Source organism: Maylandia zebra, linkage group LG22 (assembly GCF_041146795.1).
Source record: "Maylandia zebra isolate NMK-2024a linkage group LG22, Mzebra_GT3a, whole genome shotgun sequence".
Taxonomy (NCBI): Eukaryota; Metazoa; Chordata; class Actinopteri; order Cichliformes; family Cichlidae; genus Maylandia; species Maylandia zebra.
The window spans coordinates 33,381,010-33,395,031 of record NC_135187.1 but is presented as its reverse complement, the minus strand read 5'-3'; the positions used below and the strand labels follow the sequence as shown (position 1 = coordinate 33,395,031).

General features: G+C 41.8%; 1 protein-coding gene across 2 annotated transcripts in view; it reads left to right on the top strand.

Annotated features, from left to right (window-relative positions):
- Window positions 1-3,872: 3,872 nt before the first annotated feature.
- The window catches only part of LOC101472778 (growth factor receptor-bound protein 10), a 50,149-nt gene continuing 39,999 nt past the window's right edge, over window positions 3,873-14,022 (top strand). The window contains exons 1-3 of one of the 2 annotated variants that reach the window (XM_004563643.5): window positions 3,873-4,051; window positions 6,483-6,588; window positions 12,607-12,700. In XM_004563643.5, the coding sequence (XP_004563700.1) occupies window positions 6,538-6,588; window positions 12,607-12,700 (145 nt within the window). In that variant the 5' untranslated portion in view covers window positions 3,873-4,051; window positions 6,483-6,537. Of the gene's footprint in view, window positions 4,052-6,482; window positions 6,589-12,606; window positions 12,701-14,022 lie in introns of those variants that run through there. The other variant, XM_023154927.3, reaches the window with a different exon arrangement.

Below are 14,022 nucleotides of genomic sequence, written 5' to 3'. Positions count from 1 at the left end.
ATCAACTGAAGGCTGGCAAAACAGAGTCTCTCATGATCGTGCAAATCTCAAGTGAATTCAGCCTCCTCACAGAGTAAATGCACCACTGCACTGATGGGATGTACTCAAAGAAGAATGACCACAGCAGCTTAACACAGCATACTCCAGCCCCACCATGACCTTGATGAGGATAAGCGGAAGGGAAATGAGTGGATAGGTGTCTTATTATTACTGACCTCCTTGTTTAGTAGGGGTGCAATGATACAGAAAATTCACGGTTCAGTCCGGTTCGATACTTTGGTGTCACGGTTCGATATTTTTTCGATACAAAAAAAATGTTCATGCCTTTTTAATTTGTCATTTATTAAATTTTCACGGCACATTCCGCACCACATCTCTGTGCGTTCATCATTTGTTTGAAGCCAGCTCACCTCCTGCAACTACTTTTCCGAGAATACGTGCTTCTTTTGTGGTTCGGACTCCTGACATTTCTTTGGAGGTGGAGGAAAACCAAAGTAATTGCTTAAAGGAGCTTCTTCGACATCTTTAAGAGTTCTAAACAAATGTCTGTCCTCCTCCTGAAAATCTTATGTACGCAAGCACGCGTTGCAACTTCTTATCTTGTGCGCGTTTTTTATTTTGACAGCGAATGCGCACCTGCGGACCACTTATGTGCAGCCCTGGTTATTTAGCTCGTCATATTGCAGCCACAGAAATTCTTTTGTCCATGAAACCATAAAGCTGCACTTTCTTTTTGCCTTATAGTCTGATTTGTCATAACTTTTCCGTTTTGTGGTAAGCTTTTCTTTGGCTGTCACTTCTTCACCCTGACCTGTCTTATTTGGCTCAGCAGAACTAAAATATATATCCTGCTGCTTTTACACACACACTCACATAACGCTCAGCGATTCTCTGCGCGATCAACCTCTCACATGTTTAAGCTTGATGCGGGAGATTTCACTTGTCATGTTTGCATAGTAAGCTAACGATTGATAAGACGACGTCAGAGGAATTGGTGCGCAAATTATCGTCACTCACCAATCAGTGCTGTCGCTCTCTATACACAGTTCGCGCGATTGCAAAGTGAAAGCAAAAAACAAGCGCAAATTCAAACGCGATTTCAATATGTCACATATTGACAGTGGCTCACCGATGCCAATGACATACTTACCCAGCTACATTTCTGAAAGAATGCAAAAGCATTGACATATATTTTTCCTTCCTACGATAGGCCGACGGGCAGGGCAGAGATAGATTTTGGTAGCCCGACTGGAAAAATCGCTAGCCCCGGGACGTCGGGCTAGCGATTTTGCGAGCCCTGTATCTGATTGAGGAATCACTCATCTTTGGAAAAGAGAGTTTATTACAGAGAAGTGGCTCTTTCCAAAATAAAAGCTATACTATACGCTTCTTCTGGGCTATATTCTCAGCAGCATATTAAACATATCAGGTCCCCATAAGGAGAATCATGTGCTAACGGCTGTCTAAATGACTCTGCTAAAGTTTGTAGCATGCGTGCTTGTTGTTTTTGTCTGCTTCCACTTGTCTTTGCACTAGGATGATGTCGGAGTAAATGTGCAGTCATATTCGTTGTGTTCCCACTAGAGCTGTCAGCGTAAATCTCGTTGAAATGACATTAACGCCACAACACGGCAAATCTCCGTTAACGAGCTACCCCTGATCGCCCCGTGCATGTGGCTGGACGGCCAACACGTTAACGAGCTAACTGCGCTAACACGCTAGCGCCCACCCATGTAATTGAGCATTGCGTGGCACATCCAACATACTGTTTTACTTTAGTCCATGACGCGCTTACCTTCAGGGTCATACGTCACATGAAAACCAAAATAGTTCCAAACGCCAGATCTGAATGAGGGTGGGGGAGGTTCAATTTGCCATGTTGCAAGGAGAGCTTAACTTCTGTCTTGCTAGCTTGCCCTGCGCTCAGTGAATCTGCGTTCGACTACTCCAACACAGACAGCCTCGTCAGAAGAAAATTAATTTAAAATTTTGTATTGTTCGATACATATGCGTACCGAACCGAAAGCACTGTATCGAACGGTTCAATGTCGATACGAGTATCGTTGCACCCCTATTGTTTAGCTTTATGTACAGAAAGGTGGTGTCCCTAGTGAAGGATCTGTCAACCAGGCCGAGCAGCTGCATCCAAACCTTACCTCACCAAGTACAAGAAGGAAGAAGGAACTTCAGCACACCAAGACATTTTGGACAATTTCACGCTTCCAACTTTGTGGGCACAATTTGGGGATGGCCCCTTCCTGTTCCAACATGATTGTGGACCACTGCACAAAGCAAGGTCCATAAAGACATTAATGAGCGAGATAGGAGGAATTTGACTATTCTGTACCAGACAGAACCCCTTTGGGAGGAATTAGTCTGGAGACTCTGGGCCAGGCCTTCTCACCCAATGTCAGCGTCTGACCTCATAGATGTGCTTCTGAAGAATGGTCAAAAATTCCCATAAACGCCTAAACGTTGTGGAAAGCCTTCCCAGAAGAATTAAAGCTGTTATAGCTGCAAAAGGTGGACCAACATTATATTGAACACTATGGATTAAGAGTGGGATGTCACTCAAGTTCATATGCGTGTGAAGGCAGACAAGTGAGTACTTTTGGCAATCTAGTGTTGCTAGTCTCATACTGTAATCCTTATTTTCCACTTTTGATGCTACCGTTCTGACCCAAATCAGTCCATGACATTCTTCTTCCGCCACACCACCCTGCCCTCACTCTCTTCTTCACATCTTTTAGGCTTTGTCCATTTCACTGCACAGTGAAAGACAAGCACTTAAACTCTTGCCTTCACCACCTCTGCTCCTTGCATTGTAACCCTTCCACCGTCCTCTCTCTCTCTCATTCACAAACGTATTCTTCCTCGGATCTGCTGAATTTCATTGCTCCAGTCTTCTTTCCAAAGCGTACCTCTGCCTCTCCAGCTTCCCCTCAACCTGCTCTTTCAGTACAAACCATGTGCTCTTCAGATATAGTCCACAGAGAGTCTGAGCTCGTCCATCAACGTGTCCATTGCTGTTGCCAAGAGGGGAGCCCAGGCTGTCAAATGTGCGCCATTTCCCATGTAAGATATGACCCCAAGCAACACTAACAGTGTACAGCCTTGGAAACAGCTCAGTGTGATTTGATTTAGATGCAGAATGCTTATCTGTCCCCTTTTTCCGTGCTTACCTGTCAATAAGGTTTAAGGTAATATTTGCCATGCTAACTCTTGCATGCTGTTTAACAGAGCTTCTACTTTGCTAGAGACCCTTCCCTATTGCACAGGTGGTCAAATATGAACTTTCAAGCTCATTAGAACTGCACAAACTCTATTTTTGCCTTCATATACTTTATTTCATGCATGTTTGCAAGTTTCAATAAACACTTCACTTATTTCCCATTTTCCAAACAAAATATAGAGAGATAGGAGGAGGCTCCAGGCTTTTGCACAACACTGTATGTTGCTTAAAAAAAACAAACAACAAAAAAACTTCATGGTGACTCCATTTTTCATATGCAGTTTCCACCATATGTAATTTTTTTTCTGGGGCTGCCACTGGCTCATACATTGAAGTCCTCCTTCTGCTCGGAGGGTTACAGCCAGGTCTTGAACACACTGCAAAAATAGTCCACTTTTACAGACATGTCGAGCCAATAAAGTAAAAAAGGGGTATTTTTTGCAGTGTGTTCTAGTGAACAGGGCGGGGAGAGAGAAGGAGGAGGAGGCTGTCCTTCGCTGGCGTGTGTCTGCGTGCATGTGAGAGAGAGCGAGAGGAGTCAGCTGGTCGAAAAGTGCGGAGTGAGCGGTGCATGCATGCGTGTGTTTGCATGTGTGCGAGCGCGGGTGAGCGAGCGTTACTTGTGTGAGCGTTGTACGTGTGCAAGGAAAGCACCTCGGGGTGGGGTGGGGAGGGGGGAACAAGGTGAAGACAACAGAGTGGAGCCTGGGGGGGTGGAGGTAAGGGGGGGAAAGCAGTTTGTGCGGACATCCAGACGAGGATAGCCGGAGCGCACCGGGTGCTTCTCCGTCCTGGACACGATTTTGCCTTTTCATTACCGTAAGCGCTTTGCATACTTGTTTGGGAACTAATATCTCTCATCAGGACTGCATATCGTTAAACTCAGTATCAGCCGGTCTATACATACTTACTGGTCATGCGCCGGGACGCAAAGGAGCTTTAGAGATGATGTAAACTCAATTTATGAGCTACCTTGTTGGTAGAAAAAAGGTATTTAATGACAGTTATTGCTGTGCTGTGAGAGGCAAAGTCATTATGTAACTCTTTAAATTTGCCACACTACTCTAAGTGATCAGATTCTTCGCTTTTATGGAGATGACTGTAAAGTTGTCATATATTTATTTTTTAATATTAGAAACACGCGTTGGCTGTAGTGGTGATAGTGAAGGAGGGGATTCAATCTTTCAGCTCATAGCTGTCATATCACCTCATAACACAGTCAGACTCAGATGCTCCATCAGTGCCTAAAGCTATTGTACCTCCTCCCTCTTCCACTAATTCCGATTTTGAACTGGGACAAGAGTTATCTGAAGCATCAGCATGGTAGGGAACTGCTTCCCCAGAGAGCATAAGCTAGGTGTGTGTGTGTGTGTGTGTGTGTGTGTGTGTGTGTGTGTGTGTGTGTGTGTGTTAATGGGCTGTCATAAAGCTCCAAGCTGTGCCTTAATGTAGGTTTAATCTTTGTATGCTGTTAAACTTCCTTCCTTCTTATCTTATGCACAAAGTAGACTTCATGTCTGTTTGGGTCTCAGGTAATATTAAGGAGTTTTGTGAGTGTGTGCTCTTCATAAGACAACAGACCGTGAGTGTAGCTAAAAATCTGAATCCTTATGCACTTGGAAAGATGTGGTAGTAGTAGTGGGTGTGTTAAACACACTCACACACGTGTGACATTATTAAGTTGCTCCCTGCCCTGTTTAATTTCTCCAGATCTCCCCATATGACCAGCGAAGCTGAATTGTTCCCTCTCTCCACAGGAGGAATCACAAATGTCAGGAAATGTCAAGCACACAGAGCTCTGTCTTTGGCACTTTCAGGCTTATTAATTTGCACGTACGACGGCGGCACTTGCCCTTTTGGCCAGGACTTTGGTTGCTGCGAACAGCCTGTGCAATAACATGTAATATATTAAGAAAAAAAAGTGTGCAGTTATCAGGAACGCAGAGGCTGCACTGCAACGTATGCCTCTGACAGAAGAGCAAACCTAAAGATAGCAGAGCCCCAGTGGAAACAGTAATTAGTGGGGTGAAGAGAGAGGGAGGAGAGGAGAGAGGAGGAGGAGGAGGAGGAGGATATTGTTTGAACCATCTGATATCTGTTATATAATGACCTGTACAATGGAGACATGCTGGGAGAGAAAGTGAAGAGGAATCGTCAAAGAGTGAGAGGAGCTATTTAGTGAGAGAGAGAGAGGCAGCTCTGTGTGTGTTTTCAGCAGATTGGGTTTGCTGAACCTTTGTTGGAAGCAGTATCAGTTGCAGCAGTTCCCTAAAAAATGTGTATGTGGGCTGCATAACATCATTTCTCTCTTTGAGGAAGCTTATTATTTTTCCTCGAGCTCACAGATGAATCCAGTCTGTGAGCTGGGTATCTCTAATATGTTATTGCAGCTCTCCGTGAAATTGGACAGGCAGATAGGAGTTAAGATAAGATAAGATAACCTTTATTAGTCCCACACGGATAAAGAGGATCAGCGATTAGATTTCAACAGTGATCTGGGACTTCCACCAGCAGGCGAGCTAAGACGATGAAACAAGTTTAAGACAGAAATCTGATTCCAAAGTGACATTACACGGGGCTTATAATGAGCCTGTTTATCTTCATATGAATGTGACTGCAAGGAGTTTTTGGTATGTAAATGCAAGTAAGAGTTTTTTTCTTTCTAAATGCTGCAGACAAATAAACAGAAGACTAAGTGCTGAACAGCTTGAGATGGATTTTTGTGTGTGTGTATGTCTGTGCTTGCGAGTCCTCTTTCCAAACACACACATGCGCGCAACTTCCTGCTGCTTACTCACAGCAGATAATGCAGTGGAAATAGACGACTCCTAGACGACACACACACACACACAGGTGGTGGAGAGTGGTCATGTGTTGCTCACTCGGAGAGGAGAAATTCTTATTTAGTTCTAAGCCACTGGCTTTGTGAAGGAACTGTGTGTGTATTGTATACAATGACTGTGTTTACACTGTGTGTGCACATGTTCAACCGTGCATGCACACCAAGTCGCACAGACAAGCTTTGCTGTTTAGGTGAGAAGGAGGTGCAGGACTTTTGTCTTTAGAAAATTGATACCAGTTGTGCAAAGTTGTTGTGTAATGTATAGCACAAAATCCCAGATCCACCTTTAGTAGTTAGTGAAATTTGTTAATTAAAACTTCATTTTAACCCTGTGTTTTTTTTTTCTTACTGACTTTTCTCTGTGATTTTAGTGCTGTTCTTCATTCAGTCGGTTTCTTTTTTGTGCAGAGTGCTGGTGAGACCAGAGGGTTATTCCCTGCAGAGGGAACGCTGAAGGAACATCATGGCATTAGCGGGATGCCCTGACTACTTCTTACGTCATTCGAACTACCAGGTAAACATTTAATGTTCCAGCTGTATGTGGGTTTGTTGGTAGAACGGGAATAAAAGTAATGTTAAACTGGAGTTAGTTTTCACGTAACAGTTAATCAACTTTAAGACTAAGTGACACTTGCTGGTTGATGAAGAATTCTTAATTTTTGTGTAATTTTAGACAAATTTTGGTATAATCTTGGACCGAACAAAAATTATTTTATTTTACTTTTATGAGTTTGCCTGTTTGACATGGTGCACATTTACCATCATGCTTTTAGAAGATGGTGCTGTCCTGTGTGCATGCTAACACTAAAGGCCTCGGTATACCAGTTACGTTGGTTGTTTCATGCAGTGTGCACTAGGGGACATTGCTTACCTAGCGCACTGGTTGGTAGCTAGCGTTGGTTGGTGGCTCGCGTTGGTTGGTAGCTAATGTTGGTTGGTCGCTTTGTCCACTAGGCAACATCACCTAACAGTCACTTATATTTATTCCTGTTTTTAAGGCCTTGGTCGCTGCTGCGATACAATAAGTGTCGCCACTAAGACAATACTGCCACATCAGCGCTGTTATAGGAGGAGAAGTCAAAGCCGGGAAAAAAACCCCATTGCCAAGTGGGGTTTTTTCACCAAGTATTTCCCATGTCTCATGTTTTCAAATTGTTGTAATAGCGCCCTCTGTATAATCTTTGACTATTAAAATGGCCGTAAAAACCAACATGATCATGCACTGGTGTCTTCAGCCCAGCTGCAGCAGCACAAAGTTTGCAGTTGGCTAACTGCTGTGCTAGAAATAAGTTGGAGACTAAAATGTTATCAAAACGGATACAAATAATAGAAAAGATTGATATTCTCCGAGTAGTAAATAAAAAATATGACATTATTATTTTATAAGAGACTAGCAAACAGTTGCCTATTCATATATAACAGATAGTTAAATTATCATTTGTTTGAAATTTGTGTTGCTGCTCCAAGAATAATTGCAGTTGTTCAGTTCTCCGACTTCCTAGTAAGCTAGCCACCTTTGAATGCACTCTGGTGCTGAGTGCTTAGCAGTAACGATGAGCAGAGCTTTTTTTGTGGAAACCAGCTGCTGTACTGAATATGTCAACTGGGTAACCAAGATAAACATTAACAGATGAAACCACCGAAATATTGATTATGAGGCAAGACCAAGGTTAAAGTTTAGCAGTGGGCTAAAGTTTGCTTGCCTCAAAGTGAGCGAATCCCAGCTTAGTTTGGTGAAATATGGCATTGGTGCAACACGACAGACCTGGTTCCACTGTCCAACTCCTGCAGAATGAGCCCTTTGTTTCTCAGCTTGGATTTTCTCCTTTCCAACCCTCCAGTAACCTAAAGAATTTGGCTAAAGAGCTTCATGGAGGTCTATAAATAGAGTGCTAAGCAAACAACAATAACAAGTTTGGGCTTTGTTGTGTGACAGGCCTAAAAGCACTGGATTGATGGTATGATGTCTTGCTGGGACCCATGGAATGATGGAGGTGATGTAGTCTCCGCTGTCTTTTTTTTCTCTTAGTGGAGGGACAAAAATCCTGCTCACCCAAACTGTGGGACTGCTGAGCCCCTGCTGAGCTGACATTAAGTTGGACTGGTTCACGTTAGCTTCCAGGAAAGAGTTTTGCCCCAGTAAGGCTGCAGTGAATAGTGAATTGAATCCCCATCGAAAAACAACATTCCTCCACCCTGCATGTAGCAGAGAAAAACCAAAGTTTGATAGTTTGATGGAGAGAAGTGGGTTACAACATTGCTCTGTTTGTGTTGGTCTGTGTGTATGTTGCTCATGTAAAGCTTGCCAGTTGTCATGAAACAGCATGGCACACATGGAGTCTGCGCGGCAATGACTTTATGCTCAGTGTTTAGAGATAAGGAGCAAATAAGCCCCTTTTCTTTGTACTTACATAACACTATACATAATGGTGGTCATGTTTGGGAATTTGGGCAGCAAAGTCTTATGTGTGTTCCTGTGTCTCGCACTCTTACTGAGAGCGTTGGACCTGTGCCAGGGAGGTCTCAGATTAAACGGGCGGCGACCCTTGCTTTCCCTTTTTTTCTTATGGATGTATTTGTAAATGTGCACACACATGCTCTCCACAGACCAAGAGACCACTGTCCACAGTCTCAAAGCTCTGATGAGTTATGACTTTAACTGCTAAGAGCGGAAAGAATGAAGCGTTTAACCTCTGCTCCTCTCCTTCAGCGTCAGCATTGATACCATTTGTTCCTAAACATGTCTGTTCTGCCTGACAGTTTGTGTCTCTATATTCTCAGACGTCAGGTAAGTGGTTATGTGCGAGCATGGTGACGGGCACGCTCAGTTGTGTTTGTGCTTTCGAGGAAGCGCAGCCTTTAAAGCACTTTGTTGAAGTGCCTTGATGTCAGTGCTTTGGGCAATGGAGTGAAAGGGGAGCTCGCTATTTATGAAGGCGATGTCAAGAGAAGTTACAGGATGTCTGTCCAAAAGCAACCCCAGTATGTCAAGCTGATGGAAACTGTAGAGCCACAGCATTCGTTCAGTGAGATATAGCTTTAATGCTCCAAAACCCAGGACAAGAAATCACTCAAATCTTGGAAAACTGCTCTTCAATATTTAATGCTAGTTTCTGGCCCAGAGACATTCTGGAAATCAGCGTAATGCGACAGCGAGACGGAGAATCAAAGCATCGTTTTGAGAAAAAGAATGTGCAGCCAACACCGCTACCTCCAACGTAGCAAATCTTTCAAAGATGGTTTTAGCACAGATTTTTGTTAATGCATATAGAAGTATTTTGGCTAAGTCGGATGAGATTGTATGCTTTGTCAAAGATACAAAAGCTTCCCATCAGTAGACCGGAAGTATTTATAGTGGCACCATTAAGAAATTATAATTTTCTGTTAAGAACTAAAGTCAACTTCTAGTCTTAGGCTCTGGATCCACACACAGAAATTGCAGGTATTGCCCCACAAAAAAACAAAAAGATGTGCTTCTACTGCACATAAAACAAAGATGAACATTGTCCACAGTGGCTTCAGTGTTTACTTCCATATTACACAGTGCTGTGTTGTTGTGGTTGCTTTGGGCAAGCCAGTCATTTTAGGGTCATGATGAGAGTTACAGTGCTGTGAATAAGCATCTGACGCCATTCATTTCTTTATATTTTGCTTCCAATGAGACAGATTTTCTTTTAATATGTTAAAAAGGTTTTGAGCAGTTCTCTAGGCTTTCAAAGTTTTCTTTGGACATTGGCTGCTTTTTCATTAATTTTCATTCCATTTCAGATTATTTTATATGTGTCATTCAAACATAAAAAGGTATCTCACTCAGACAACGTAGCAGCTGTTCACCAAAATCTCATCAGAAATGATCTTGGTGGCTATCAGTGGGGAGAAAAGTTATGTGTTAAACACGGTGGAGGCACAGTAATGAATTGGGGGCTGCATTTAGGTCAGCTGTGTTGAGGATGTTAGCCAACTTAGTGCAATTATAAACGCAGAAAGGTAATATGCAAAACCATCTGTCAGCAGCTTTATTTTTCAAAAAGACAATGATCCCAAACACACTGCTAATGTAGTAAAAGCATACCGGGATAGAAAAACACACACACAGAGGACCAGTATCAGTCATGGACTAGCCCAAATCTCAACATTACTGAAGCAGTGTCGGCTCATCTGGACAGAAAACAGAACAAAAGGCAGGCAAGATCTAAAGGAAAGATTTAAATGTCCTTCATGAAGAACTATTCCTGAAGACTAGTTAAAGAAGACAAGAAAGCTTCCCTAAGAGGGTTCAGACTGTGTTGAAGAAGGAAAGCAGTTACACCAAGACTTTTGCACAGTACTGTATTAATAACCTTTGGTCCTCCGTGCCCCCTGATCAGACTTATGCTTGCCCATAAATGCAAAGCCACAATGCTAAAAAGGCTCTGTAACTGTAATAAACTTCTATGGAAAAATACTAAGATGAACATTCAAAGTAATTCAGTGTAAATGAGATTTGTTAAACGATGCTGTGTGTTGTGAAACAGAAAACACACGACTGCAGGAATGACTCACAAGCCGTAAAACTACAAGAAGAAAGCCTCCCTTCATGTACTGTGCCACTCAGTATGCCCTTAAGACTAGTTATATGAAGAATGCTGTTTTGTTTGCTATAACTATTGTGCAAAACAGTCCACATCTGGTAAATGATTTTAGCGGGAAATCAGTGCCTCTTTCTAAGAAACAGGTTCATGTCTTTCAAAATTGGCTTTTTCTACTCATATAACCACCCAGGTGACGGCTGATGTAGCATCACTACTCGATTTAGAGTTCCAGGTGAGTTTTTTATGGGGAATGTGGCCATTAAAGCTGACCCTTTTACTGCAAGAGCGCTGCAAAGGAAAGGGTAATTTTCCCTACGTTTGCTTGTAGCTATATGTTAACACTGCTGCTACTGATAGCTCTTTAAAGACCTGGAACATCGTCCTGCCTCCAATTCCAAACAGTGTATACCCTTGTGCCTGGGAAAGCCCAGACTCTGAACAGTGCCAAGAGAAGATTGATTAGTATGATTGCAGTGAGTAAATCACTTGATATCATCAGATTAAAAACATTCATTTATAAATTCTCTGCGTACTTTTTCCAGCTTTTCATTTTAGCTTTAGGTATCAGGTTTTGCTGTTTATGGAGATATTCTGTCTTTATAGGTGTGGTGATAAAGTTTTTCCATCTGACTTAAAGGAGTAGCATCCCTGATTTGCTTTTGTGTTCAGGGTTTGGTGTGAAAATTAAGATTAGGTCCATTAAAAGGGGTTACAGCTAGCACTTAGCTTAGCACAAACACTGAGCACTGGATTAAAGAGGTGGTCTGGCTGAAAACTTACCTACCGGTGTATTTAAAGGATATTAAATAATATTTTCATAATGTTTTCTTAAGATATATATAAAAATTGAGGTGGATATCCACATAATCATGGAAGGTTTTACTCTCGTTGTGCTAACGTAGCCTAGCTTACCACTAGACTATTTGTTTTGGAAGGTTTTAAAGAAAGAGCCACAAGTAGATCTGCTAGTAGTTAAGATGCAAATAAAAGGTCATCTCAGTTAATTTGGTAAAAATCTCACTTTCTGTAGATTTGGAGTAATGCCTGGTGTTGTGCAGTATGTATGTATTTGATATATATGTGTGTATATATTTATGGGTGTTTAGCAGCTTGTAAGTTATTGTGCCTCAGTCTTAGCTATAGCCTGGCCTGCAGACTTTCTCTTTCAGCCCATAGGCCCTGCAGCCAAGTTGCCTTCCTTGGAAAGCTTTTGGCTGATGCTGCTTCTCAGAGCTATAAATCTTACTCTGGGCATTTATGGATGTTTTCGAAGCACCGAGGGGAGCTGCGAGTGTGTGTGTATGTGCATGCATGTGGACTGAGACCTCTGGCCACGAGCAGTTCCTGGAAGCAACGCTTCCGCGTTCTTCTTTTTCCTGGAAAAGAGAAGATTGAAAATTTCATTGGCTTTTTTCCCTCTCTTTCTCCTCTGGAGCTTTCTTGCCTTGAGGCTGCTTCAAATTAGACAATGTGTGAAGAACTTGGCAGGATGTGTGCGTGTATCTTCAGACGTGTGAAATTGTATAAGTGGGCTGGGACTGGTGGGTTTTTTTGGGTGGATTTTTTTTTTCTAAAAATTATTGAATTGATTGATAATCTTTTTTTTCATGAAATACATCAAGGTTTAGTTAATTAGTGAGTTTCACAAGTTTAAAATAAAGCTCAGTATACCTGATACAGGGAGAGAGTGTGCATAAAGGAAAGGTCAGAGGGGTCAGAAAGCCAAAGTGACAAAGTGTCACCGGGCTCTGAATGCCTGACTTGGCATTCCTCGACAGCCGAGGCCTGAACCCACCCTTTGCCCGACCATTTGAACTCTGTGAAAATGACACGCTGTCTTCCCGTTTTACTAAAATATCTGACATCTTAAACACATTGCATGAGGCTTTTTTTAACCACGTGCTCAAAATTGTTCTTTTTTTAAATGTTTTTTTATGTCCTTTACTTTTTTTTTGGGACAGGAAAGGATGGACCGCACTTCCACTCGCAGGCCTGACGAGCTTATTGTTCCTGGCTTTCAGCGCTCAGCCAGTCAGAATTTGCCACATCACCATGGTAACTCTTCTCTCTTCTCCTTCTTGAACCTATGTTGGATTTATTAAAAAAAATTGGAACATTTAGGTTGGATTATAATAACTGGTTATTACCATTGGTCTTTTCTGGTATGTCCTGAGTGATTAATGAAATCCTTCCATCTAGGGCTGAACGATTATGGAAAATAATCTAATTGCGATTTTTTGCCCCAATATTGCGATTGCGATGCGATATGCGATTATTTTTTAAGGTCTTTGTCTTCTGTATTATTAAACAAAGACAAGCAATACATCATATAGTATGGCCAATACTATATTACATTAATTTTAAACTGTTCTTTCCTGGAAGACAGACCTCTGTTATGATGACATGAGGTGATGCATGAATTGATGACTGACATTTTTATTTAACTTCTTCAATCACAACAGTATATTTGAACATACACAATAGTTTATTTTTAGCTTACAAACATCTGAGCATAAAGTGCTGACAAGGAACCCTGGTGTAAACATTAAAATGAAAGTCAGTACAATGTGCAGATTGCAGAAATATACATAAAAAAAATCAGTGGCTTTACCACACTCAGTTTTTCGACATCTGTGAACTACTAGACAGTCATTCAATTAAAAAATAATATTAAATAAATAAAACTAATAAATAAAAAATACACACATCTTACTGATCTCTGCAGTCAGTAACATTACACATAAAGTGCAAACATAATAGCAATTGTATAAACACAAACACGCCTTTAAAGTTTAAAGGCGTGAAATTGGACGGTCTAGCCTTCTGATTAGCTAATCAGAAGGCTAGTTCTGATTAGCGTCACCGCTGTCTCGGTGGAGTTTAATAAACTCGGCCGTCTGCTTCTTGCTATCTAAAATATAACCAGACACTGGTGTAAATTCTCGACTGTCTCATACTTCTGTTTAATAAGTTTTCTGTTTGACGTTTAGTCAGCTGTGTGAAAACCAAGGAGGAACCCACCCGGGGGATTAATAAAGTTTTATTTTATCTAATCTAATAACTTTAATCTCAGCCAAACCGATTTACTCACGAACAAACAAAACACTGAAAAAAGCCCAACAATAACATTTTTAGGTTGTCTAAGTGACTTATATATTACGTTTAACCCGAGCAGCGAAACTCCGCGGTGATCTGAAAATGATGTGCCGGGAGTTGTGCCGTTCTCGGCCGCATCAGTAACCCTCGAGCTCCCGGCTAGCTGTCGAGCTGGTGGGTAGCAGACGCCTCTGAAAACGTCGAAGCACTTTTGCAAATATGCGATATCTTGATAAACCGAGCAGATATTTGATGTTTACACAACTACTTTCTCGCCTGAA